Raw genomic sequence first — 23,623 nt, forward strand, 5'->3', positions numbered from 1 at the left:
GTAGGGGGCTGGCTACACTCGCCAAGTGACCGCTACTTTTTTTGGCTTGAGGGGCTATATGCGGATAACTTATCTCTTACTCGCTCCTAACCGTCTGCCCTTAGCCCACGAAGTGAATTGGGACATGGTCGCCGAGCAGCCCTGGGCGCTCAGAGAGTGCGTGGCCCAACCACGTCGCACTATTTTGTAGATAAATAAGATTGTGGTACGAAAAACGCTAGTCTACTTTAAGTGCATGAAGCTATTCCTATTTGATAGTTAGTTGGTTAGCCTCATGGCCCCTACTAGACCCTCAGCCCTCCACTTAGTCGCTAAGCCCTCCAGTTAGTCCCTCAGCCCTCCAGTTAGTCGCTAAGCCCTCAATCTAGTCCCTTAGGCCTCCAGTGAGTCCCTCAGCCCTCTATTTAGTCGCTAGGCCTCAGCCCTGAATTTGTTTGCTTAGCCCTCCCGTTAGTCCCTCAGCCCTTTAATTAGTCGCTTAGGCCTCCAGTCAGTCCTTTAGCCCTCAATCTAGTCCCTTAGGCCTCCTATTCTCTTAGGCCCCCTATCAGTTTCCCGTTCGTCTAAGTAACGCGCTGAAGTTATTACTCTAATAAAGGAGGAAACTGTTCTATTTTTATACGCATGGTAACACTGAACCTCGGGGCCTCCTCCGCATACATGTCGTCTATAAAAGTAGCGCACTCCCTGTAGTTCAGGGTACTTCGAAGACCTCAATTTACTATACACATACGTTATCCTTCTATTACATCAAAATGCCATCCCTCAGAACTCTCCTCCTCTCAACAATCCTCTCCCTCGCCGCTACTACGGCGGCAAAATGTCCTGAGGGTTGGGGCGGCGGCACTGACGGTTCCCCATGCTGCCCCGGCTCTTTGAACAGCGACGGCGCCTTTAAATACTGCTGCGTTGCCGGCCAAGTCAGCATGCCTCCTGTCCTCCCTAGCGGGGTTGCCATGGCCAAGAACAAGCGGTCGGAAAACTGTGCCGCGAAGGTCCCTCTCACGGCTAGTGACTATTCGAGTCTGGTCTCTTCGGCATCGGCGATGGCTGCGGCTACTACGACAGGGCCTTCGTCTAATGAGGCGTCTCCCACGAGCTCGGGATCAGCAAGTCCAACCACCAACGCAGCTATGCCCGGTGCTATGGCTGAAGGGATGGTGCTTAGTGGTGCCGCGGCTGCTGCCGCTCTCTTTATGCTGTGAATTGAAATGGGTTATTATGGTGCTGTTGGTTAATGTTGGTTCACGCTAAGCCCGCAGATATGTTCAACTTGGAATAGCCTGATTTACCCTTTGTGGCATGTGGGATTTATGTATCGATTACTTTAAAGCTTGCAATGCTCATTTATTGGAATGGTGTATTGATGTGTCGCCCATGCTGCAAGGCTATTGGGCATCGGCATAGCCTTTCTCCGTATACTAGGGCAGAATTGGCTCACTTGGTGAGCGGTGATGCAAGCACAATGCCGCATCCGATCAAATACATCAACTTTTGGGTTCTCAGACCAAGCGTTCTCTCTTTCATATAGCCACATCCCTTTATGATCACATCCTGGAGTCAAAACTGCCAACTTACATTTCCATAGAATTCTACTGATGTCTTGGTCAAGCCGATTTCGAGAATGACTATATGTCGGGATGCCAGAATGGTGGACTCATGGATAAAAGTTTTGTACACAGCACTAAATTACTTTTAATCTTTGGCGTTCTTGACATTGTGCGCTCGTTCCGCTTACTATGTGTTCTATATTATAAAAGGGATAGCTAGATCATGCTCAGAATGTCAGACTTCTTCTATCTTGTGATTTTCGCCCCCATTTGGAAATTACTAGTGCAATTCGTGGTGGATCACATGCACCGCCTAGATTCGACAGTTTCACTTAACGTCCGGTTTAAAAAAATCGAATCGGATGATGTTGAATCGAAGGGAATCCCTACTCTCGTTGAGCTTTTCAACGAGGGTAATCAGCCTGATATTTACCTCCTAAATTAATTCGTCTATTCGTCTAGAAGTTTTTTGACTCCCTCATCTGAAGATAACGGTTTCCACATTATACTACGTGTATAGACATGTGTTACGTTAGGTAAGCCAGCCATGTAATATCGGACTAAGTGCAGTACATAAAGGCCAGATCACCACATCTACTTTCCGAAAATCATGTCAATATGTCCGTCACGACGCTCCCAATCGAACTTGTGACGAGGGTCTGCAGTTACCTCGAGCGACCGGAATGGGCTGCGCTTAGGTTGACTAGCTCTTGGCTATACTTCTCATCCTTAGACGCGTTCACAGATCGATATTTTAGAAGCATTCGCTTCATCGCCACAAGTGACAGTCTTCGTGAACTAGAAGCCTTAGCTTCGAATAAGACTATTCAAGCACGTGTTCGAAAGTTATGGATGATACCGACCGTCTTTGAAGGTCGCCACAACATAGAACCTCCTGCATTTGAGACATCTCACATTGCAATGTCGTCAAAATATGACCGACAGTTAGAGGGCAAAGAGCTAGAAGCTCGCTACGCCATATATCAAGCTACGGTGGCAGATCATTGTGCGCTTCTTGAGTCAGAAGACTTCAGCACTAGACTTCAGAAATGCTTCGCTCGCTTTCGCAACCTGGAGTCTATTGGATTGCAGTGTTATACAACATCATTTCTGCTAGACCCATGGCAGAGTGAAATTCGATGTCTAGGTTTGCGCCGGCTTAGGGATCAAATGGATTTGGAGTTCCGCCCTTCGCACTTATCTTTTCTGGAATCCAAGCTTAATACCAAACCCACCTCTCTGGCCATGTACAGACTCTTCCTAGCACTTTCGGGTTCTAATACACCATTCAAACTCAGAGAGCTACATACGTGTGGTACCGACTTCTATGGTCGGATACCTCTGGATCTTTCCTTAACGCAGGTGGAATACGACACCCTTCTCCTGAACCTGAGGAACCTCAAGTATTTACATATGTGTGTCTCTTATGGCAGTTCGAGACCAGGAAACAGACCGGACCCCAGAGCCAATACTGTTCCTCTCCTGATCAAAGTTGCCCCTAAGCTGAAAACACTCGTCTTATCACAATTGAACAAGTCGAAAGAAGGTCTCGACATAAGGCACCGCCCCTTCTTGGATATTGCTCAAAGCATCAATTTCACGCAGCTCAGAAAACTTCATCTCCATTGGATCGAAATCCAATATGAGTCCTTGAAATCGTTCTTAAACACAGCGAAGGCAACCTTAGATACCCTCACGCTTAAATTTGTTACGATGAGCAACGATAGTCATCCTGCGACAGATCAAATGTCTGTCGGAAACATTCAGTTTCCTCTGGATAGGATGGGTGCTTCTTGGCAATGTGTTTTGATCCTTCTTAGAAACGAGTTCTCGCTCAAAACATTTGAAGTGAAAAGCATTGATTATAGGGGCTTGAAAGTTTTTTGGATAAAACATGGCGATGGAGGTCAAAAAGTCGAGTCCGCTCGCTTTGATGCTGAAGTAGCCGAGATCTCGTTCCACGAATGGATGAGTCACTTGACGGCAGTAGCAACTCGTGAGTTTCGGGATCCAGCGGCAGTAAGACGTCAGGGTGAGTCACCAACGTAATCCGAAAGAATTAATCATCGTTCTCATTATATATTGACAGAATGGCTCAATTTAAAGATTCCTCGTGCGCTTTGACTCACCCACGTTCAAATGATCATGAGGTTGAAGAAAGGCCCTCGCCAACGGAAGTCGTGGAACCAGATGTTTGGGAACTAGATGCATTATATGATCAAAATCTCTTCGGCTCGACAGTTATTTAACCAGCGATCAGTTTGACACCACAATCGTAAAATGTTATATTGATATCCAAATGCCTCAAAGTCTCCTAGTCTCCGGTATCATATTTCAATATCTAAATCTCGTAAAGCGGGAACTTTGTCAACTCGGTGATAATCTCATTCCAAGCCAACTTTTGTATCTCAGTAGCAGCCTCGCTCATCAGGTTCGGAAATTTTAGTCCAAAAGCAGTCATTTTCGGCGTCGTTTTCACAGGTCGTCAGATTCTAGTTGTAAATTTTTGATTGGAGGTGAAGTTATAGACCTCCCTATACAAACGCTTATCATCACGTGCGTCCAAATCAACAACACGCCGAGTCAACTTCCTCAACACAACCACCAGCAGCTGGAACGTCCTCCAGTGCTGAAATTCCCTCAAAAAGCAATGACCACGCTCTCCCTCTCGCTGGCCCCGCCAGCCTTGATCCGACTCCACGACGCCTTGACTTGTCTCTCCAAGTTCAATGAGACGGTCGCCATCGAGGCCGAGCACGACCTAGTAAGTTCATGCTACAACAAGTGCCGCAAGAAAATAAGAATTGACCATGCTGTTTAGCTCCGCTTGAGCGCGATCAACTCCACCAAGACGGCGTACGCGGCGTTCGCGTTCGCCAGGGAGCTGTTCTTCGAGGCATATGCCTTCAGCACTGACGCCAACAGCCGTGCTGCGCGTCATCACCAGAGCACGACCAGCAGTGCGCAGTCGGATCGGTTCTGCTGCCAGATCTATATCAAGGTCTGTGGAGTGGGCCTTCTTTGCCATGCAATCAATAGGCTGTTCGATGTGCTAATGGTGAGCCAATACAGGCTCTGTTATCAATCTTCCGTGGTCGCATCGACCGCAAAAAAGACACCGCCGTGGAGCGCTGCGACATGGAGATCCGCGAAAGTCCGCAGCAGGCTGAGTGTCGGCTGACTGTGAGGATGATCTGCGGCTTGGGTAGGCTGCTCCTATCTGAGTGACGTAAAAACACACCGCTGACTCGTTCTAGGCGTGATCAAATCGTACAAGCTCACCTACGAGCCTGCAACCGTTCAGCATGCCGTCTTCGACCGCACAAAGGCTCTCAACCAGTGGACTGCGGACCCGCGGTTTCTAAGGTCGATCATCGACCACTTCAGCTTTTCGGCAGAGCAGCTGGATATGTACTCCGACTCGGGCAAGGCGGTGTTTACGAGTTTTACAACCAAGATTACTGAGGGCAAAGGTACGTTACATGCATCATATTCGGCAGAGCAGAAACCAATTTCGAATAGAGGTCCTCAAACATCCCGTCCACACCTCCGTGGCCATCGACAAAAGAGACTTTGCCGACTTCCTCGTCGAGAACAAGCTGCACGTCGCAATCAACCTCAAAGACTTCAAGGCCGTGGTCGCCCACGCCGAGACGATGAATGCCACCGTCACGGCACGATACACACGCCCCTGCAAGCCGCTGCAGCTGGCATATGAGTTCGAGGGCGTCGACTCACAGTTCACGCTAATGACGCGTGGCGAAGGCGTCCAAGGAGGCGACGACGATGTGCCAACCTCGTCGCGCGCCTCGATACCACAGCAGCTCTCTGCGCGGCCGACGCCAGGACCAGCTCTAACTCCGGCAGAGAGAGCCAGGCGGGATCCGAATCCGGCTCCGGAAATGCCGCCTCCGCCAGCAGCGCGCAGTCGGTCGATCCGCCCGCTCACGGGCTTATCTACCCAGGAGAATTTCGCGCAGAGGGCTAGTGCGGAGCAGCGCCCTTCTACATCGTCGGCAGCGTCTGCGTCGATGGATTTTGATAGCTTGTTCGTGCCGGCGGATGATGATCGGCAGTGGGATGAGATGAATGAAGAGGAAGAGCCGCAGGATATTCTGGGGTGGGATGCTACGGGCCAGGTTTGTGGTTTTTCGCGGCTGTTTTGTTCTTGTGTCCATGCTGATAACCGCATACAGGAGACGTTCCAGGCTACATTGCGTGACGAGGAGCCTGATTTCTCCAGACTGACGGCGTCGTCGCGCAAAGAGGCTCCCAAAGATGAGATGGGCATTCCGCCGACACAGCGCATGTCTCAGGTATGTCTATTGGAGAACCTGGTCGTGAACCGCTCGCTAACGAGTCACAGATTCGTGGTCTGGGTCTTTTCGACTGAGTTGTTTGTTTCATCTTGATTTCTAGAGACATCCGCTCAAGATACTATCAACCAACTAGTTGCACATCCAGCCCCAACACCGACAACCCTGCCACCTGCAGTCCTCGCGGCCTCCGGCAGCGATATAACATGATACGTCCCCGCCACATTACCCCGAGCATCCGTCTCGGGCCCACAGTTCCCATGCTCGCCCCAGCCGAACGCCGCGGCGGTTCCATCCTCCAAGAGCGCGAGGACATGCTCGCTGCCGACAGCGAGCGTGGTCGGCGGGGGGAGATTTGGCGGTGGGTGTTGTCCGCGATCATTTCGTCCCCATGCAATGAGACGATGGCCTGGCCGTGGTGGGCTGGGAGTTGTGGCACTGTCCTCTTCAGACATTGTTTTGCCCGCTGGGTCAGGCGGAGCATGTACATAAACCCCATTCCAACTCGCGAGGATATCGGTATACCCATGCACGGCATTGACCTCCACAACCCCCTCATCATTCCCATCTCCATGTTGAGATGACGATGACGCCGAGAATGCACCGGAGGCAAAGAGAGAATCCCCCAAAACCCCCCACCGCATCCCTCTGTCACCCAGGAGTACAACTCGTCGACAGTCATCTCCCCAGACCACCGTAAACTCCCTCCCACAAACCGCACCCTTTGCAGAGAAAGGAATTTCCTCCACGCGCGCAGGCTCCCAAACAATCTTGGCGGCTTTATTCCCGGGACCCAGCTGGCCCTTTCGTGAACTGCCCCAGCCGTAGACTTGGCCGTTTGAGAGGATTGCGATGGTGTGGGTCATTCCGGTTGCTAGAGCGGTGATTTTGGGTATTGGTTCTGGGTTTGAGGGTGGGGTTGGTTCTTCTTCAGATGGATAGGGACGCGGTGGGAAATTGGGGATGTATGATGGCGCTGATGTCCCGGAATGCAGTTTCTGTTCCCCGATACCAAGTTCGCCTTTCGTACCTGTTCCCAGCACGTAGATGCGGTCTTCCTCGTCTTCTTCTTCGGGAGATACCGATTGATCATCTCCGCGGCGATCCATCCGCTCTGATGAAAATGACGAATCCTTCTTCGATGCTTTCGGCACCGAGGCCACAAGCAACGACCCCTCCCACGTCGCCGCAACATGTTTGAAATGCTCGACCGCCAATCCGGAGACGGGGTCGTGGATACGCACTCTTCTGAAGCGGAGGAGTGTTTCTTCTTCTTTTTGCTCTCCCTTCGTATCCGTAGTTTGAATCTTCTTCTCATTTGCTGTTGGTGAGCTATGCTCTTCTCCATCGCGATGCCCATGTTGACCTGGCGCATGGATACCAGTGCTGTTTTCTCCACACCGTCCATCCCCATTCCACCCAGCTGCCCAAACAGCGCCCTTGGCTGTGAGAAGCAGGATATGATTCCCGCCTGCGACAATGCGGCTTATCTTATCATGGCCGTCAGAAAGGCTCTCATGATGCTGTTCTGATGTCTCGAAGATACACTCCGTTGGCGAGGAGACGTCCTCCGTGTGGCCGATGCCGAGTTGGCCGGATCCGTTGGATCCGAAGGCAAATAGATGCATTCCTTTTTTCTTTTCTTTTTCTTTTCTGTCCTTTTTGGACGTCACTTTATTGGGGTTGGGTCATTTTGTTTACTGGGTGGATGAGTGTTGGCATAGAAGGAGTACGTTGAGGCGAGTCATTCGTGGTTAGTCAGCACCTTTACTGAGAGCGTCAGGATTATACCTGCAGGTGCAAGTAGATATTACACGCCAGTCTAGAGTGGACTTTTGTACAGGGAGATGCATACGATAGAACATTAATCAGAGCAACCAGTAAATCTGGATGGGTATTATATCAACATCTCTAATTACAAACAGGTCATAGACCAGCATCATTCATGCAGTGTGACAATGTGCAAAGCCAGGCGTCGAGTACGGCACGAGGCAAACGGGGGGATATCAAGAGACAGGGGGTAGTTTTTTTCTGAAAAAAGACATGGACAAGAAAGGAAAGAAAGCGAAAAGCCTAGAAGATGACCGGACATGACAAGCTTAGTGCTTCTCGTTGTTGACGGTATCCTCGGAGGCGTTCTCGGCCGGCGGGGGCAGAGTGAAGTTGTCCTGCTTGCTCGACACATTCTGCTCCATGCCCTTGAACATGGGGCTGGTGCGGTGGAAGTAAGTGTGGACATGGCCCTCGAGGAGCGTGTCGTCCGTGTCGAAAGCGGTGTCGGTCTTCTCCTCAGACACCTTCTCGGCCATGAGGGCCTCCCACTCAGCGCGGTACTCCTCAACCTTCTGCTGGTAGTCCAGCTCGGCGTTGTAGTACTTGCCCTTGCCGGTCATGCGCTCCCACAGGGACAGGTGCTTGGAGTGCACGGCGGGGCCGTGGTAGTCCTCCTCGCGACCGGCGCGGAGGTACTGGAAGCGGCGCTCCTGCTCCTTCAGGTCCAGACCGGTGGTATCGGGAAGGAAGAGGAAGGTGACCAGCATACCAGCCAGACCGAACCAGGGGACGACGTAGAACTTGGTCTGCGTGTCGATGTAGTTACCCAGCACACCGGTGAGCAGCGCACCGAGCTTGCCGCACGCGGCGGAGAGACCGTGGGCGGTGGCGCGGATCGGGGTCGGGTAGACCTCGGCGGCGACGAGGAAGGTGATGCAGTTGGGGCCGAACTGGTTGAAGAAGGAGCTGAGGAAGTACATGGCCTGGAAGGAGTGGATGTTCTCGGGCTGGATGTAGTGTTCGTATTTGAAGGCGGGGACGACAAACAGAATGAAGCAGAGCAAGAAGCCGACCTGCTGCATCCACTTGCGGCCGTACAGCTTGTGGTCGACCAGGAACGAGGCCATGTAGTAACCCGCCAGGGAGACACCGCAGTTGGCCAGATTCCACAGCCAGGTGGGCATGACGGAGTCGGTCTTACCGATGATCGCGTCGATGAAGTCGGACTGGAACAGCTTGTTGCCATAGAAGAAAACATCGTTGGCGAACCAGCCAATCGACGTAGCGATGAGGCGAGGACCGAAGTACTTGATGGTCAAGCGGAGGGACTCGACATCGTAGCCGGTGACGGAGGCCTTCTTCTTGGCGGCATTCAGCTGCTTGCTGGCCGCCTTCATGTGGTAGGCACGGTAGTAGGTGAGCCACAGGGTGCCGACGGCGGGGATACCGAACGACACGCGGTAGGTCCACTGGGTGGCCACCGTGGAGTAGGGCGCGTTGCCGCTGCCGTGGTGGAAGCAGAGCAGCAGGATGATCAAGAGACCCTGGTTCAGAACCTGGCCCCAGCCCTGCATCAGGAAGGCGCTGACGACCTTGCGGCCACGGTGCATCCGATCCTCCTTGGTCGACACCTTGCCGGAGCCGACAGCATTCTCCATACCACTGGTCGCGGTCATGGGGTACTCGCCACCTGCAATTGAGTTAGATTTTTTATCTATCATGCCAGGGTCACCACGTACCAACACCAACACCGTAGATGAACAGCGACCATGCGTAACAGATGACCCAACCGTTCTGGGTGACACCCCAGGCGGCAGTCAACATGACCAAAGCGAGAGTCATGATGGTCGCGTCCTGAATCAGACCCCAGCGACGACCGAGCCTAGAGCAGAACGGTTAGATCGATTTGGGTTCGTTGTTGGGGAGGGCTTGGTGGGCTTACCAGTCACCCAGCACACCGACCAGGACCTGGCCGATAATGATACCAATCACCTCGAGGTACGACACGGCGTTGATCCACTGCTTGTTGCAAATGGTGGCCGAGTCCCAGCAGTCGGGGAAGGACGCCTCGAACAAAGGCGTGATGTTACCGATGGAGAAGAGCACGTAACCCTCCAGACCGAGACCGGCACCGGGGAGCACGTAGTTGGCAAAGTAGTAGCTGACGGGCGACAGAGGGTCGGCCTTCATCATAGACCAGATCCCGCTGAGCTCGCGCTTGGCCTCACTGTTGTTCTGGGCGTTGACGAACCCGATCTTCTTCATGAGCGGCAGATCGGCCCAGTAGACGCCTTCCTTGGTGTAGCTGTCGTCCGGGCGGATCAGCTGGTCGAAGGCATCCCGCTCATGCATGTCCATATCCTCGAGCGGGTTATGGGTTCCCGACATATCGGGCCCATGGGGGGCACGCGGTCCAAAGTCGGCCATGGTAGATGGAATTGACTCGGAGAGAATCGAGATGTCAATCGAGCAATTCGACCAGGGAAGGAATGGAGGGGGGAAGGACCACAAAGACGAGGCTGAACAAGCCAAGTAATTGGCGGGAGAACGACAGTTTAAATAAGTTGATCGGAGGGATGTGCAGGGCGAAGGGCTGGCCGGGAAGGCAGACTGGCCATCCTCACGCCCTCTTCTGAGTTTTTAGATCGAGTCGCCGCAATCATCCACGCTCGGGGGCCAATCAGCACGGGGATCGGGGGAGTGTGGTCGGAATGTGGGTTGTCAGTGGCCGCCACGGGCTCCACCGGTCTTCATCGGGGCCGGGTCACCGCCTGCCCCTTTCGAGCCTGTTCCGGCCCACGTTCGGGTCCCTAGTTGCTCGCTGTCCAGCCTGTCTACCCACGTGCAGATCTAGCCTAACGCCTCCACGGTGATTGGCACGTCGCCAGGCTAACGTCCGATGGGTGTAGTGGCCCCACTGATTGTCCCACAACCATTCACAACCCCCGATCTCAGCACGAGACCCGACGTGCCCCTGATCCCATCGACACTTTGGCACCCTTTGGGGCGCGGCGAGCCGATGACATTCTCAGCGTCCATGGTTTAGTGCCATTCAGAACAATGGCTGGCGAGCCAGAGCTTGCCGCCAGACAGCCACCGCTTCGACAAGCTTCCTCGCAAATGCCTCAGTCTAGATGATTCGGCTCATTATATGGACCGGCCATCCCCGTTGTTCGGCTCTTGACAGTCGGGTCGACCGCGATGAAACCACCGGACGCGGCGGGTCCGTTCAATCCCACGGGCCCTGCAGGTCGCGTGTGCAACGACAACAAGGGCCACGATCAATTTGCGGTGCAGGGCTCCCGCTGGTACGCCGTATAGATGTGCATGCTGGGGCTGCCATCGGCCAATGACCATGGCCTGGTGACCTTTCGATATCTTCCTGGCCCATGCAGGGCCAGAGGGATCGGCCCCGCCGAGCGACAGCCCGCTCCATCCGCGTGCATCTCTGGGGCGTCTTCTAGAAGGACGGCTGTCTTCTAGAAGTCTGCGCACGTGGTGGTGGTTTGTTTCAGTGCAATCCTGCAGGTTCCAATCCAGACCCATCGGTGCGCCTGCTCGTATCACGCTGCCGACGGTAGGTCCCGGGCACACGATCTAGCCCCCGGTCCGTTCTCTCAGAGACACCGGACTCGACGAGGCTCCATTCTCCGAGCTGATGAGATGGGCAAACGCGCCGACTAGGCGCATGGTTCGGGCAACGGCACGCCACTAGTCTCGGGGTTCGTGTTGGAATCCGGTGTTGTGGGCTCTGATTGCCTGGATTTTGCGCTCTGCTGACCAGGCTCTGAGAAGGTGCGACTGGTCACTGGCCGGGGACGCTCCGAGATGCTGTCTACAGGATCTTTTCAGTCCACCCGGGCACTCGCGGGCCCCTGTCAGCCCTAATAGAGCGACTAGGTGACGGGCCATCCAATGAGGAGCGTGACTGGCAACACCATTGCGCGAGCCTGATTATGGACAGGGATTGGAAGTTGGTAGCGAGTTGGCTGCTAGTCTTCCTCAGCGCTAGATTTTTTTTTTTTTTCTCGTCCAGGCTGCTTGGTAATTTAGTTCAATAGTTGCTAACATGGGCCAAAGAGATGATGGAAGTAGTCCTATATTTAGTTCCTCGTCTAGCTACACTTCAACCAACTCCCTCGTTTCCTTACTTCAGATCCGCTCCGTAGATTTCCTCTCTTGCTTCGAACGACAACGTAGAAGGGTCTCGGTGGCTGCATAGCTATCTCTCCCTCATATTATAGTCAGACATGCTAAATTGAAACCAATATCATAACTTCGAACTAGTCAATGCCGTTTTAGGATCTCATCCTGCAGGCCAGTCTACACGTGATCGGCCAGCTAAATGTGGGGAATAGATACTCCACTCACTTTCTACCCCAAGTATCAATCAGTCCACCAGAATGTCCCAAAAAGAAGTCTCGGACTCGGAGGCATACTTCAGCTTAGGGACGCACCACCGCGGTGTAACGACCGCCCACCCCGAATCCCAAAAATGGTTCAACCGCGGCCTCATCTGGGCCTACGCATTCAACCACGAAGCATCCGCAACATGCTTCTCGCGCGCTATCGCGCTGGACCCAGACTGCGCCATGGCCCACTGGGGCCTTGCGTACGCCATCGGTCCCAACTATAATAAGCCGTGGGAGGTTTTTGACGAAGATGAGCTGGGTAATGTCGTTCGAAGAGCGCATGGTGCTGCTCGACATGCTGCGGCTATTCTGGCGAATGATAAGAGTGGTTCCGCGGTTGAGAGGGCGCTTGTCGGTGCGATCCAGTCTCGATATCCGGACGCAGTACCTTCGAAGCCCTGCTCCGCGTGGAATGCGGATTTCGCAGCAGCTATGAAATCCGTCTACGATGCTTTTCCGCACGATCTGGATGTTATCACCATCTACGCTGACGCGCTGATGAACACGCATCCGTGGACACTGTGGGATCTACGCACTGGTGCTCCCACAGACGGCGCACCGACACTCCAAATCAAGAACCTGCTCGATCGCGCATTGGCTCTAGAAGGCGCCCTCCGCCACCCCGGTTTACTACACTTGTACATCCATCTCATGGAGATGTCACCGTCCCCCGAATCGGCCCTCCCCATCGCCGAGCATCTCCGCGGCCTCGTCCCGGACGGAGGACACCTGCATCACATGCCCTCTCACCTCGACGTGCTCTGTGGACAATATCAGCGGGCGATTGACTCCAACTCGGCGGCTATCGCTGCCGACGAGAGGTATGTGGCTAAGATCGGGGCGCGGAACTTTTACACCCTCTATCGAGCACACAATTACCATTTCCGCGTTTATGCGGCCATGTTCTCGGCGCAGTACCAGGTCGCGCTGGATACAGTCTCGCAGCTTGAGGCGGCCATTCCGGATGAGTTGCTCCGGGTGAAGTCGCCGCCTATGGCGGACTGGCTCGAGGCATTTGTATCGCTGCGGGCCCATGTCTTGATTCGGTTCGGACGGTGGGATGATATTATCAGGAACCTGCACCTCCCAGATGATCATAATCAGACCCTCTACTGCACAACGACAGCAATCACCCACTACGCAAAGGGAGTCGCCTTTGCAGCGACAGGCGACATCCAAGCAGCGGAGCACCAGCGCCATCTCTTCCACACAGCCGTGCTCCACGTTCCCGACTCGCGAACGCTGTTCAACAACAAATGCACCGATATCCTAGCCATCGCTCGAGAAATGCTAGACGGCGAGATCCACTACCGACGCGGTGCCATCGAGACCGCATTTACGCACCTCCGCCGCGCAATCCATCTCGAAGACAACCTCCCCTACGACGAGCCGTGGGGTTGGATGCAGCCTACGCGGCATGCATATGGCGCGCTGTTACTAGAGCAGGGGCACATCCAGGACGCGCTGGATGTATACCTCGCCGACCTGGGGGATACGGATGTTTTGCCGAGAGCAATGCGCCATCCTGGTAACGTGTTGTCTCTCCACGGGGCGCGTGAGTGTTTGCGCAGATTGGGGCGTGAGGAAGAGGCGGAAAAGATTGGAGAGAGGTTGGCTGTTGCGCGCGAGAAGGCGGATGTGCCGGTTGAGGCGTCTTGTTTTTGTCGCGTTGGGAGTGGAGGGGTTAAGTTCAAGGGGAGGGGCTCCATTGAAGTGACTATGTAGATGTCATGTATATATATACTCTGTAAGTGGTATGGATGGTAGATAGGAGACAGCCGTGCTGCATGGAAATCCAGAATCAATTCAATGCCTGAGTCCAGGAATCGAGGTAGATGCAGACCTGTCGCGAAGATACTATGAAGACGGTAGAGAAATGACCATACCCTAGACGATCTAATTAGGGCACGCACCTAGACCAACTACCAACATTATTCAAGTCACCCCCTGCTCCAACGATCCATATTCTACGTAGTTTAGTCCAATCCAGAACGGATGATAATATTTGAATTGATCAGCTGGTTATGTATCTAGGCTAGAGTAAGGTAGTGCAAGATTCCCTCGGGGGCTGGGCTGCATTCCTCGCGCGGGCCGGGACGGACCTGGACACAACATACGTCTTGAATCAACCCCCAAGACCGAGGTATTCAGGATTCAGGATTCAGTATTCGAAACCTTAGTAAATAATGGACCATATCTTCTTTTGGTTTACGTGATGGACATACATACCGCGCCAAATCGAATCAAGTGTGTGCGATATCTCGCGCCGCCTACGCTTGGAATGACGGAGGAATGAATCCCCACGAAGGGGGTGGTATAAGAACTGGATACCATGTCCAGAATCGGAGATTCTGGGTGCACTGACAGCCAATTCTGGGTGTTGTTTGGTCGTGTAGGTAAGTGTGTCCTCTCCGCCGTTGGGGATCAGACTGACCCTCTCAGTTTGCGTCAGTCAGTACGCCATTCGATATCGAATCTGCCTTCACTTCACTCTCGGCACGCGAATTCAGTTCCTCTCAGATGACCATGGCCAAGATGCAGCTGTTGCACATGCTTCCCGAGGGGACGGCCTTTGTCGCGTTCATCCTCACGCTCCTGTGTCTCTTCGCCGGCACGCAGAAGAACCTCGACACGGCTAACATCATGACAGTAAGCTTAAATCTGTACCTTTTTTTCAGTTGGATCGGTGTCCCTGATGATCCTTGCAGCTCTACACCCCCGAAGGAGGCTCCAATACCCACAATTTCTACTCGGTGCATCTCATGTCGTACTGCCAGGGAACCCTGGGATCCATTGATCCCGGCGACCCCGGGGTCACGCGCAACGTGACTTCCTGCTCGAACCGCACGATTCTCTTCTCATTTGACCCGACGGAGGCGTGGCCGAAAGAGATCACACAGGGGCCCGCGCTGGAATGGCCACGGGTGATCAGCGACGACTTTCAGGCGTTCCGGCTGACCAGCCGCGCGATGGCTGTGCTGTACTGCATCGCGGTGGGTGCGGTGGGCGCGATGCTCCTGGTGCGGGTCTGGGCGTTTCTGTCGCCGAAGAAGCAGCGGGATGTATTGGAATTGCCGTTCCTGGTGGTGAGTACCCTGCCTCTACGACTTTGGGTCATGCTGACATGACACGACGGTCACACAGCTGGGCGCGATCAGCCTCAGCATCGCCTCGATCATCGCGACCGTTTTGGCATTTGAGTTTGTCGCCTTGATTAATGCGCACGGCAAGGGGTCGAATGTCTCTGCACAGTACGGAAAGAAGTTCCTAGGCATGACCTGGGCGGCGGTGGCCCTGTTGATCGTGGGCAGCAGCGCCAAGTTCCTGACGATGTTCGGCAGTGGTCAGCAGACCGTAGCCGCAGCACCTGCAAAGGATACCGAGGAAGGGTAAGCAAGGTAAGGGCTGCTGCTCGCTGGGGCAGCACGAGAGAGAAAAGCGCAGATGTCACTGCTACCCCCGACGGATTCAACGACCAATCCGCGCCGGGGGGGGGGGAGCGGGATGCACCTAGTTGGGAATCCGGCGATGTTTCGCGAGCACGGGCTGCACCCGGACCAATTTGGGACGGGCAGGGGGAAGTAAGCGCTGGGGGGGAGGGGAAACGGAGAAACGCTGTACATACGATGATTCGTGCATGTGCGAGAAAGCAATGGAAGAATTGTGTTCCGAAGCATCGCACGGATGAACGATAAAGCCTCGGCCCCAGTGCGACTAGCGGGAAAAATGGGTCTAGGTCAAAACAAGATCAAACGATGGTCTCTCTGGCTGTCGTCACCATGATGGACAGAGCGATGAAGGTGTAGACCAGGAGTTTCGTTCTGTCACTGTGCTATTGTGAGGGTTCTATTTGGGCGTGTTGATGCCCAAATGGAGGGCAGACGGGGTCGTAGTGTGGCGTACATTCCCCGGTTATGACCGGCATTGCGGCTGGCTTGTCCGACTAACCCCAGAACCGCCCAGGGGCGTTCTGGCCTGCGCACCATTGAACGGAGCGCCCACGGACAGCTGGAGACGGAATTTCCCGGGCGTTATCAGCATGTTTGCCGGTGAGAGTATGAGGGAGATGCGCAGTGTCAGGAGAACTGGAGACAGTCTACTGCACTGCCGAGTGGGTCTCTCCGTGTATAGATGTGGGATTGTCCAGTGAGAAGTATAGGAAAGGAAATGAGGTTGCACGGACGGAGCGTAATAATTATAATAATAATAATAATCATCAATAGCGAGCGAGAATATACCTCAAAGACGATGATGATGTTATGTGCCAACAAACAGGGCGGAGTGATGTTCCGGTAGGAGGGGCCCGAGTCGATGAAGTCATCGTCGGAAGGCACCACGGGTTGTTAAATACTTCTCCTCCTCTCTTTCCGATTCTACTCAATACCATTTCCACACTCTGGTCTCTTCTCCCCTCTTCACTTCTCCTCTCTTCTCACCCTGATCACGCTTTTTGTTGGTCCACCCGACAACTAACAACAACTCACTACACTCACGTCATCCTTCAACCTTAAACTATATCCCTTCTCTCACCATGGGCAAAAAGGCGATCCATTTCGGCGGCGGCAACATCGGTCGTGGCTTTGTCGCCGAGTTCCTGCACACTGCCGGTTACGAGGTCGTTTTCGTTGATGTCATGGACAACATCATCAACTCCCTGCAGACTCAAAAGTCCTACAAAGTCACCGAGGTCAGCGAGGACGGGGAGACCACCAAGACCATCACCAACTACCGCGCCATCAACTCCAAGACCCATGAGAGCGATGTCATTCAGGAGATCTCCACCGCGGACGTGGTCACCTGCGCCGTGGGGCCCAACGTGCTGAAGTTCATCGCCCCCGTCATCGCGAAGGGCATCGACGCGCGCACCGCGCCCAAGCCGATGGCCGTGATTGCTTGCGAGAACGCCATCGGTGGCACCGACACCCTGCGCAAGTACATTGAAGAAAAGACCGACGCGCAGCGCCGCACGAGCATGGGCGAGCGCGCCCAGTTCGCCAACTCCGCCATCGACCGCATCGTCCCCGCGCAAGCCCCCGACAGCGGCCTGGACGTGCGCATCGAGAAGTTCTACGAGTGGGTTGTTGAGAAAACCCCCTTTGGCAGTGTAGGCCACCCGGATATCCCCGCCATCCACTGGGTTGACAACCTGGAGCCCTACATCGAGCGCAAGCTGTTCACCGTCAACACGGGCCACGCAACGGCCGCGTACTACGGCTATTATGCCGGCAAGAAGACCATTGCCGAGGCGCTCAAGGAGTCCTTCATCCGGAACCAAGTCCGCGATGCACTCAAGGAGACTGCTTCGCTGATCGTCGACAAGCACGAGATCTCGGCGCAGGAGCAGCAGGACTACGTCGAGACCATCGTCAGCCGCATCTCCAACCCCTACCTGGAAGACAGTGTCGAGCGTGTCGGCCGTGCACCCATGCGCAAGCTGTCCCGCAAGGAACGGTTCATTGGGCCCGCCGCACAGCTGGCCGAGCGGGGGATGAAGTTCGATGCGCTGATGGGCTCCACTGAAATGGCACTCCGCTTCCAGAATGTTCAGGACGATGACGAGAGCGCTGAGCTGGCCAAGGTCTTGAAGGAGAACTCGCCGGCTGATGCCACGGCCTTGCTGACGGGTCTGGAGCGCACGCACCCACTGTTCCAGCCCGTCCAGAAAGTGGTTGCTCGCGTACAGTCGGAGTCCAAGGAGGCCGGCCAACCACGCATTTGAGGAGAGTTGCCGGATTGTTTTTTTTTTTTTTCTATTCTTTTTGTATTACACACACACACGGAATTCGCATGGGATATGGCGCGACAGGGCACTGGGACTGGAATGGGATATGACTTATGACCTGTAGTATGAACAGCAATGCAATGCAGTGCAATGCACTTTTTATTTTTAAGCCCTGACACTCACGATAGTCCTCGACAGTATAATATGATAGGACAGACTCTTTACATCAAATTATTTACAACTTACTATCCCCCCAAACAGGCTTCCTCTTCTCCACAAACGCCCTCAAACCCTCCTTTAGATTCTCCCCCTCGTTCAACCTCTTCACCCAAGTATCCGCCAACATACTCGTAGCCTCCTCCGCCCCAATCCCCTCCCACCCCAACTTAATTCCCTCACGACTAACAAGCACAGCATCGGGACTATTCTCCGCAATGAGCGCCGCAACCTCCACAGCCCTGGCAACCACCTTCTCCCTCACCGCATCCTCATTCTTACCCAGACTAGTCGTATCAAAAACCTCATTAACTAGCCCCCACCTCTCCGCTTCGCTGGGTAACACGTTCCGTCCCGTAAGCGCCATCTCCATCGCGCGCTGCCGGCCAACCGTCCGCACAAGCCGCGTCAATGCCCCCGCCAGCGCGACAACCCCGCGCTTTACTTCCGGGAGCCCGAAGACTGCATTCGAGGATGCGATTACCAGGTCGCTGTTTACGATCATTTCGGTGCCCCCGCCGAAACAGAGCCCGTTGACGGCGCAGATTACCGGTTTGCGGCCTTTGCGGCGGGAGAGGCCGCCGAAGCCGCTGTTTGGTCGGGTGCTGGTTCTGTTGTTGGTGGAGGTGGTGGAGGAGGTGCTGTCGTTCCATTCTATATAGGTCCGGGGGTTGATTAGCATTTATTTATTTATTCATGTCTGGGAAACCAGCCAATCCTGGCTTCGTCGGGAGAGAAAGAGAAAGAGAAAGAAAATAGGTAGTAGTGATTCATACCCTTCAAATCAGCCCCCGCGCAAAAAGCCCGCCCCATCCCCGTGAGGATGCCCACGCGCATAGCGGGCTCGGCGTCCATCCATTCCCAGATGGCGTGCAGGTCGATGTGGCCCTGCGTGTTGATGCAGTTTAGGGAGCGCGGTCGGTTGAGCGTTACCAGGAGGACATGGGGTGCTGGGAAGGAGAGGAGGGCGTCTTGGGGGGTTGGTGGGGGGGTGGTGAAGGGGGGCATTTTGAGATTGAACTTTATGGGGTAAGGATTGGGGTCGGAGAGTGGCGGGGATAATGTAGGGAGGAGAGCAGGGTCTTATGAAGTGTTTTGTTGTAAAGAAGAGGTTGATGATGAGGGTTGATGGTGTTGGAAATGCGGAGACGTTGCCGAGCAAATACCGAGGCTGATGCGGAGAAGTGCTAGATGGGAGTGGGTGCCGGGATTGGTTCCATGGTTGAATAGCAAGCCTAGTTGATGCTAATGAAGTATTGATGTCACATCTGATCGCTGAATTAACTACCTGTAGTTGATGATTATATATATCGCAAGTAGCTCGTCAACTCTCTGCATCTGTACTATACAACACCGTCCCTTTTATTGATACTTCGCCACCGCCGTCCCCATCAACTCATTAGTCGGCCGCTGCCCACTCAACTCCGACGGCCCAGAACTATTGTTCATAAGACGCGATTGGGGACTCCCCCCGTATCCCGGGGAGGGGCCAGACGAAGCCACCATCAAAGCCTGGGACAATTTATTCGCCCGTTTGCGTTCCCAGAAGGCCCAGAACAGCGACGCAATGGCTATGAGGCCGAGTGGGACGCCTAGTCCTGCGCCGATGGCTACATCGTGGGAGTTGCTGGTGGAGGAGGAAGACGAGGAGGAAGAGGAGGGATGGGAGGGAGAGGAGGTGATGGTTGTATTCCCAGAAGGAAAAGAGGTGGAAGAGTTCGATGCTGAAGATGTAGATGGAGATGGCGCAGATAGAGAAGAGACATTGGCGAGAAGGGCATGGCCGGGGAGAACACTCGCGTCGTCGAGCTGGAAGGCATCGTACCCGTACGGACAGACGATACTGTCGCCATCGATCACCGGCGTTCCGCAGCAGTACGTGGAGACGCCGTCCAGGAAGGCGAGGTTGATGATGGAGCAGCCCATAGTACTGAATTCTTTCTCCTCTATTCCACTGTTAGCATTTCGGAAATCGAGTTGGACATGACAGCAGAAATGTTATCACATACGGCAATACGACGGGCACCCCGATGCCCAACTGTGGCTCGTACATGCCCCGCGAGAGAGAACGTAGGGCTGAGTTGTGTCCATGCAGTATCCATTCGACAGACAGACACTATCTGTGCTGCAGCACCAGGAGACTTCACCGCTTGTGCAGGGGACGGCTCCCGCGGCGGGCTCGCCGTTGGGGAAGTAGCATGTTCGCGTATCGGACATGGTCAACCGTGCTGTGGGCCAGTAACTACGGCAAGGCACACTCGGGATGAGCAGATGTTGACGGGGTCGAGGCTGAAAAGTCTTTTTCAACTTCAAGGGAAATAATACAGGGGCACGGAGTAAAAAGTGTGATTCCGATGCTCGCCGACGATCAGCGCTCAATTTGGCCGTAATGCCCGTCTTGGCTCGGGGAGGTGTAGCAATAGTTACTACGCAGTTGGGGATGCGAGACCTATTCTAAGCCCTAATAATAGCCCCCTTCTTCAGAGGAGATTTCCATTCCACCTACCTGGAGGGGCCGTCCAAGACGCGCCGAGCATCCGAGCGCTGGCCCCCATTCGTTATTCAAACAGTGGCCCCATCGATGAAGGAGCACGCTAGAGTTGATCGGGAGTCCGGTCATTGATTGGGCAAACCTGAAGCTGAGGGGCGGGGTGTACCTAGACACGACAAGAGATTTGATTCTGGCACGACAATCAAACTCAATGTCCTGGGTGGATCAGCGAGCTGAGCTTGGTGGAGTGGACTAGGGCAACCCAATCTTGTAAGATGAACGAGGCATGGTTTATCTGATGGATGAGTAATATATATAATAGGGCTAGCCTAGCCCCGAAGGGGTCTTTCTCCCTCTGTTGTTGAATAACCATTGGAGCTATGGCGGATAATACGGCCTCAATAATACAGATACTGAAGGATTGTTCTACAGGACAGGTTCCTAAATGCTATATGACGAGCGGTGGAGACGTGGTATTGATTTAGTCTATAACTTAAGTTTTCCACTTGCCTCTCGACCCAGTCCAACAACAAACATCCAGCCACAGGCTTTACGCTCTCCACAGGAGATTGCAGACATCCTCGTCCTTTACCATCATTTGATGCACTTACGGACTGCAACCTGTCCAGACCTCCTGAGATGGATATCCTGACGATGAAATTCCCGAAAACTCCAAGGAATAGTTGGGTCGGGACAAAACAGCAAGCCAGATACTTGCCAACTCATACTCATCCATCAATCCTTTGAAACAAGCCATCTCTGGTTCATCGGATGCCACAAGCTGGCTGCCGCAAAGATCCCGCGTACACTTGACGACGTCGAGTTAGTACCTCATGGAAACCCCGTTCGATGGGCAGGGGAAGGTTGTTATTAGCGCGGCTATCTAGATAGCTTCTACTGCATGCACACTACATACTCACAAGCGATCGCTCACTGACACAGATACATGACTAAATCCCAAGAGTAGTGTTCATTCATCACAAGATATCTGTCAACACGATTGACCACCGCCAGTCCATGGGCCCCCCGAAAACGCCGTAGAGACACACAGTCACAAAAACCGCTATCCGAAAAGAATACAAGGCCAGAGAAGGATATAAACGCGAGGGACTCCACTAACTATGCCTTACTGATCCATCCACTGTGCACCATGAAGTCGTAAATGCGGCTCGTCTTCGTGCCTTCGATCTGTAGACCATTAAGTTAGTGGTGAAACATAAGCAGAGCAAACGGACAGCTCTCACCTTGCACATCGCCCGCGCCTCTTTCTTCTTCAGACTGCCGCCTTGCTTCATCGCCTCTTTCAACAACGTATCCTTGACAACCAGGTACGGCTTCGGCATTAGGTGGAGCACATTGCACATTTCGACCTCCTCGTTGGTGAGTAGATGCATGTCGGCCGCGCCGTCCCCATCCAGTTTCCACGCTGGCACGCCGCTCAGAGGCTGCACCACGTACTTGGTCTTGGAGGGTTGCGGAGCCGGCATCCCGTCGCTGTCAACGGCGAAGGCGCGATCGAAGTCGTTCAAGGGCAGGTCGCTGGGGTCGGGCTGCTTGTGCGGGTTCGCCGCCTTCTGTAGTCGCAGCGGTAGCTCGGGCATCGTCAGTTGGCCTGCTATCGATGACTGGTCCAGCTGCTGCGTCTGTTTCGGCCGCGCGCTGGCAAAGCGGTCGAAGGAGCCCTGGGGCAACAACCGCTGAACACGCTGCTGCTTGTCCTGCTCGTACTTCTCGCCCGTTTTCAAATCGCCAATGCCCATTTGCCGCCATTCTTGCAGTTGCGAAATGGCAAGGCGCAAGTTGTGCTCATACTCCAACCCCTTGTTCAAATCCTCAAAGTCCTTGCGATTCATCATCCGCGCCAACGGCTTCGCCTTGTTGAGAAGGTCGCGTTCTTCCTTGGAGCGCTTCTTATCCTGTGCAGTGGCCTTCCGGTATTCAAGTAGGTTGTGCTCGAAGAGGATCTTCTTGCGCTCCGTTCGCGCCGTGAGCCGCGAATTGTAGATATCGACCACCGTCATCTTGAGTTCGGTCTCCGGATCCATTTCGCCCTCAGGGCCGATACCCGCCCCAGGCTCGAACGTCATATGCTGGACCGCCTCCTCTGCATCGTTCAAGAACTCGGTCTCGAATTCTAGACGACCAGGCATGTAACCCTGCACCTCGTGGCAGGCTGGTACACTGGCAGTTGGCTTCTGCTTCGGTGTCGTTGGGGGTGCTGCCTTGGCGGCCTCCTTGCGCTCCTCGATGCGCCGCTTTTTGCGCGTTTGGAATTCTTCCTTGGAGATCGAATTTTGGAGACTGGTGTCTTCCGGGTCTGCCCGGTCCGGTAGTGGGAAGTTGGAACTGTTGATGTATGTGTCGATGTAGTGGTCGCGTACTTCCTCCTTGGTGCGGTAGCCGCCAATGTGGTCTGCGATGTCGGCCCACGAGCCTAGGCCGTAGATCTCCGCGCCTTCCAGCAGCAACAACTCCTCATCCGCACCCCAGTCCTCCTGAAAGATTGGGACGGAGTTTTGTTCGATGACATGGAATGGGTGGGTTTGCGGGTCGTGGTTCTTCGACTTCTCCCCCGCACCGAAGCAGGGGACGCAAAGGTCGTATTCATGGCAGTCGGGATGGGCGCACGAGATGCGAACCTAGCCCTCAGAGTCAGCATTTGGTGGTTCCAAATAATCATTAGACACTCACTGTTGATGTGACATCCACGGAGCACACGTCGCAGTGGAATTTGGTGCCAGCCTCGGTGCCGCGCGAGGCGGTCTTCTTGCGTATTACACCCATCGATCCTTGGGCCCTTTCATCCTCCACTGAGTCCGACGCCGTTTCGAATTCTCAAACACGCCCTCCAGATGTCTGAGAGGGCACACAGAGGGACTTGGGTGGCTTTGGGAAGAGAGGTGCAAACGCGTGAGACGGGGAGTTGGACGGGAGGCCCGGGGTTAAGCTTCTCCGCAGTTGGGTGGCGTAGGGGGTAAGGGCCGGGTGAGCGAGGTAATATTCAATGTTGATCCGTATTGTTGGTAGTAGTTGGTCGGGGTAATAGTTGAGGATCAATGCAGTTGAGCGATCAAGCAATCAGGAAATGGGCGCTCCGGTTCAGCGTGTGGAGATAGAATGGTCGCTCCCCTTGGAAGTGGCGG

The 23,623-nt window shown here is 54.2% G+C and overlaps 9 protein-coding genes across 9 annotated transcripts; 5 read left to right on the forward strand and 4 right to left on the reverse strand.

Moving 5' to 3' along the window:
- Window positions 1-755: 755 nt before the first annotated feature.
- Window positions 756-1,205, forward strand: PFLUO_LOCUS3836 (uncharacterized protein; the record flags this gene model as incomplete). Its single annotated transcript, XM_073781125.1, has 1 exon — window positions 756-1,205. The coding sequence occupies one exon, from the start codon at window positions 756-758 to the stop codon at window positions 1,203-1,205; it is 450 nt and encodes a 149-aa protein (XP_073637911.1).
- A 2,995-nt stretch (window positions 1,206-4,200) lies between these two features.
- On the forward strand, window positions 4,201-5,943 carry PFLUO_LOCUS3837 (uncharacterized protein; the record flags this gene model as incomplete). The annotated part of the gene is made up of 7 exons (XM_073781126.1): window positions 4,201-4,314; window positions 4,372-4,551; window positions 4,623-4,755; window positions 4,808-5,023; window positions 5,073-5,689; window positions 5,747-5,866; window positions 5,917-5,943. The coding sequence occupies 7 exons, from the start codon at window positions 4,201-4,203 to the stop codon at window positions 5,941-5,943; spliced, it is 1,407 nt and encodes a 468-aa protein (XP_073637912.1).
- Window positions 5,944-5,979: 36 nt separating this feature from the next.
- On the reverse strand, window positions 5,980-7,494 carry PFLUO_LOCUS3838 (alpha tubulin suppressor; the record flags this gene model as incomplete). The annotated part of the gene is made up of 1 exon (XM_073781127.1): window positions 5,980-7,494. One exon carries the CDS (start codon window positions 7,492-7,494, stop codon window positions 5,980-5,982), a length of 1,515 nt encoding a protein of 504 aa, XP_073637913.1.
- A 471-nt stretch (window positions 7,495-7,965) lies between these two features.
- PFLUO_LOCUS3839 (uncharacterized protein) lies at window positions 7,966-10,066 on the reverse strand (the record flags this gene model as incomplete). The annotated part of the gene is made up of 3 exons (XM_073781128.1): window positions 7,966-9,329; window positions 9,379-9,521; window positions 9,582-10,066. 3 exons carry the CDS (start codon window positions 10,064-10,066, stop codon window positions 7,966-7,968), a joined length of 1,992 nt encoding a protein of 663 aa, XP_073637914.1.
- Window positions 10,067-12,042: 1,976 nt separating this feature from the next.
- PFLUO_LOCUS3840 (uncharacterized protein) lies at window positions 12,043-13,776 on the forward strand (the record flags this gene model as incomplete). Its single annotated transcript, XM_073781129.1, has 1 exon — window positions 12,043-13,776. The coding sequence occupies one exon, from the start codon at window positions 12,043-12,045 to the stop codon at window positions 13,774-13,776; it is 1,734 nt and encodes a 577-aa protein (XP_073637915.1).
- An 801-nt stretch (window positions 13,777-14,577) lies between these two features.
- PFLUO_LOCUS3841 (uncharacterized protein) lies at window positions 14,578-15,444 on the forward strand (the record flags this gene model as incomplete). The annotated part of the gene is made up of 3 exons (XM_073781130.1): window positions 14,578-14,700; window positions 14,760-15,137; window positions 15,196-15,444. 3 exons carry the CDS (start codon window positions 14,578-14,580, stop codon window positions 15,442-15,444), a joined length of 750 nt encoding a protein of 249 aa, XP_073637916.1.
- Window positions 15,445-16,582: 1,138 nt separating this feature from the next.
- On the forward strand, window positions 16,583-17,770 carry PFLUO_LOCUS3842 (uncharacterized protein; the record flags this gene model as incomplete). The annotated part of the gene is made up of 1 exon (XM_073781131.1): window positions 16,583-17,770. The coding sequence occupies one exon, from the start codon at window positions 16,583-16,585 to the stop codon at window positions 17,768-17,770; it is 1,188 nt and encodes a 395-aa protein (XP_073637917.1).
- Window positions 17,771-18,008: 238 nt separating this feature from the next.
- PFLUO_LOCUS3843 (uncharacterized protein) lies at window positions 18,009-18,997 on the reverse strand (the record flags this gene model as incomplete). Its single annotated transcript, XM_073781132.1, has 2 exons — window positions 18,009-18,643; window positions 18,766-18,997. 2 exons carry the CDS (start codon window positions 18,995-18,997, stop codon window positions 18,009-18,011), a joined length of 867 nt encoding a protein of 288 aa, XP_073637918.1.
- A 2,602-nt stretch (window positions 18,998-21,599) lies between these two features.
- On the reverse strand, window positions 21,600-23,264 carry PFLUO_LOCUS3844 (Transcriptional adapter ada2; the record flags this gene model as incomplete). The annotated part of the gene is made up of 3 exons (XM_073781134.1): window positions 21,600-21,668; window positions 21,725-23,119; window positions 23,172-23,264. The coding sequence occupies 3 exons, from the start codon at window positions 23,262-23,264 to the stop codon at window positions 21,600-21,602; spliced, it is 1,557 nt and encodes a 518-aa protein (XP_073637919.1).
- Between the last annotated feature and the right edge of the window lie 359 nt (window positions 23,265-23,623).

The sequence above is a fragment of the Penicillium psychrofluorescens genome (assembly GCF_964197705.1).
Source record: "Penicillium psychrofluorescens genome assembly, chromosome: 2".
NCBI lineage: Eukaryota > Fungi > Ascomycota > Eurotiomycetes > Eurotiales > Aspergillaceae > Penicillium > Penicillium psychrofluorescens.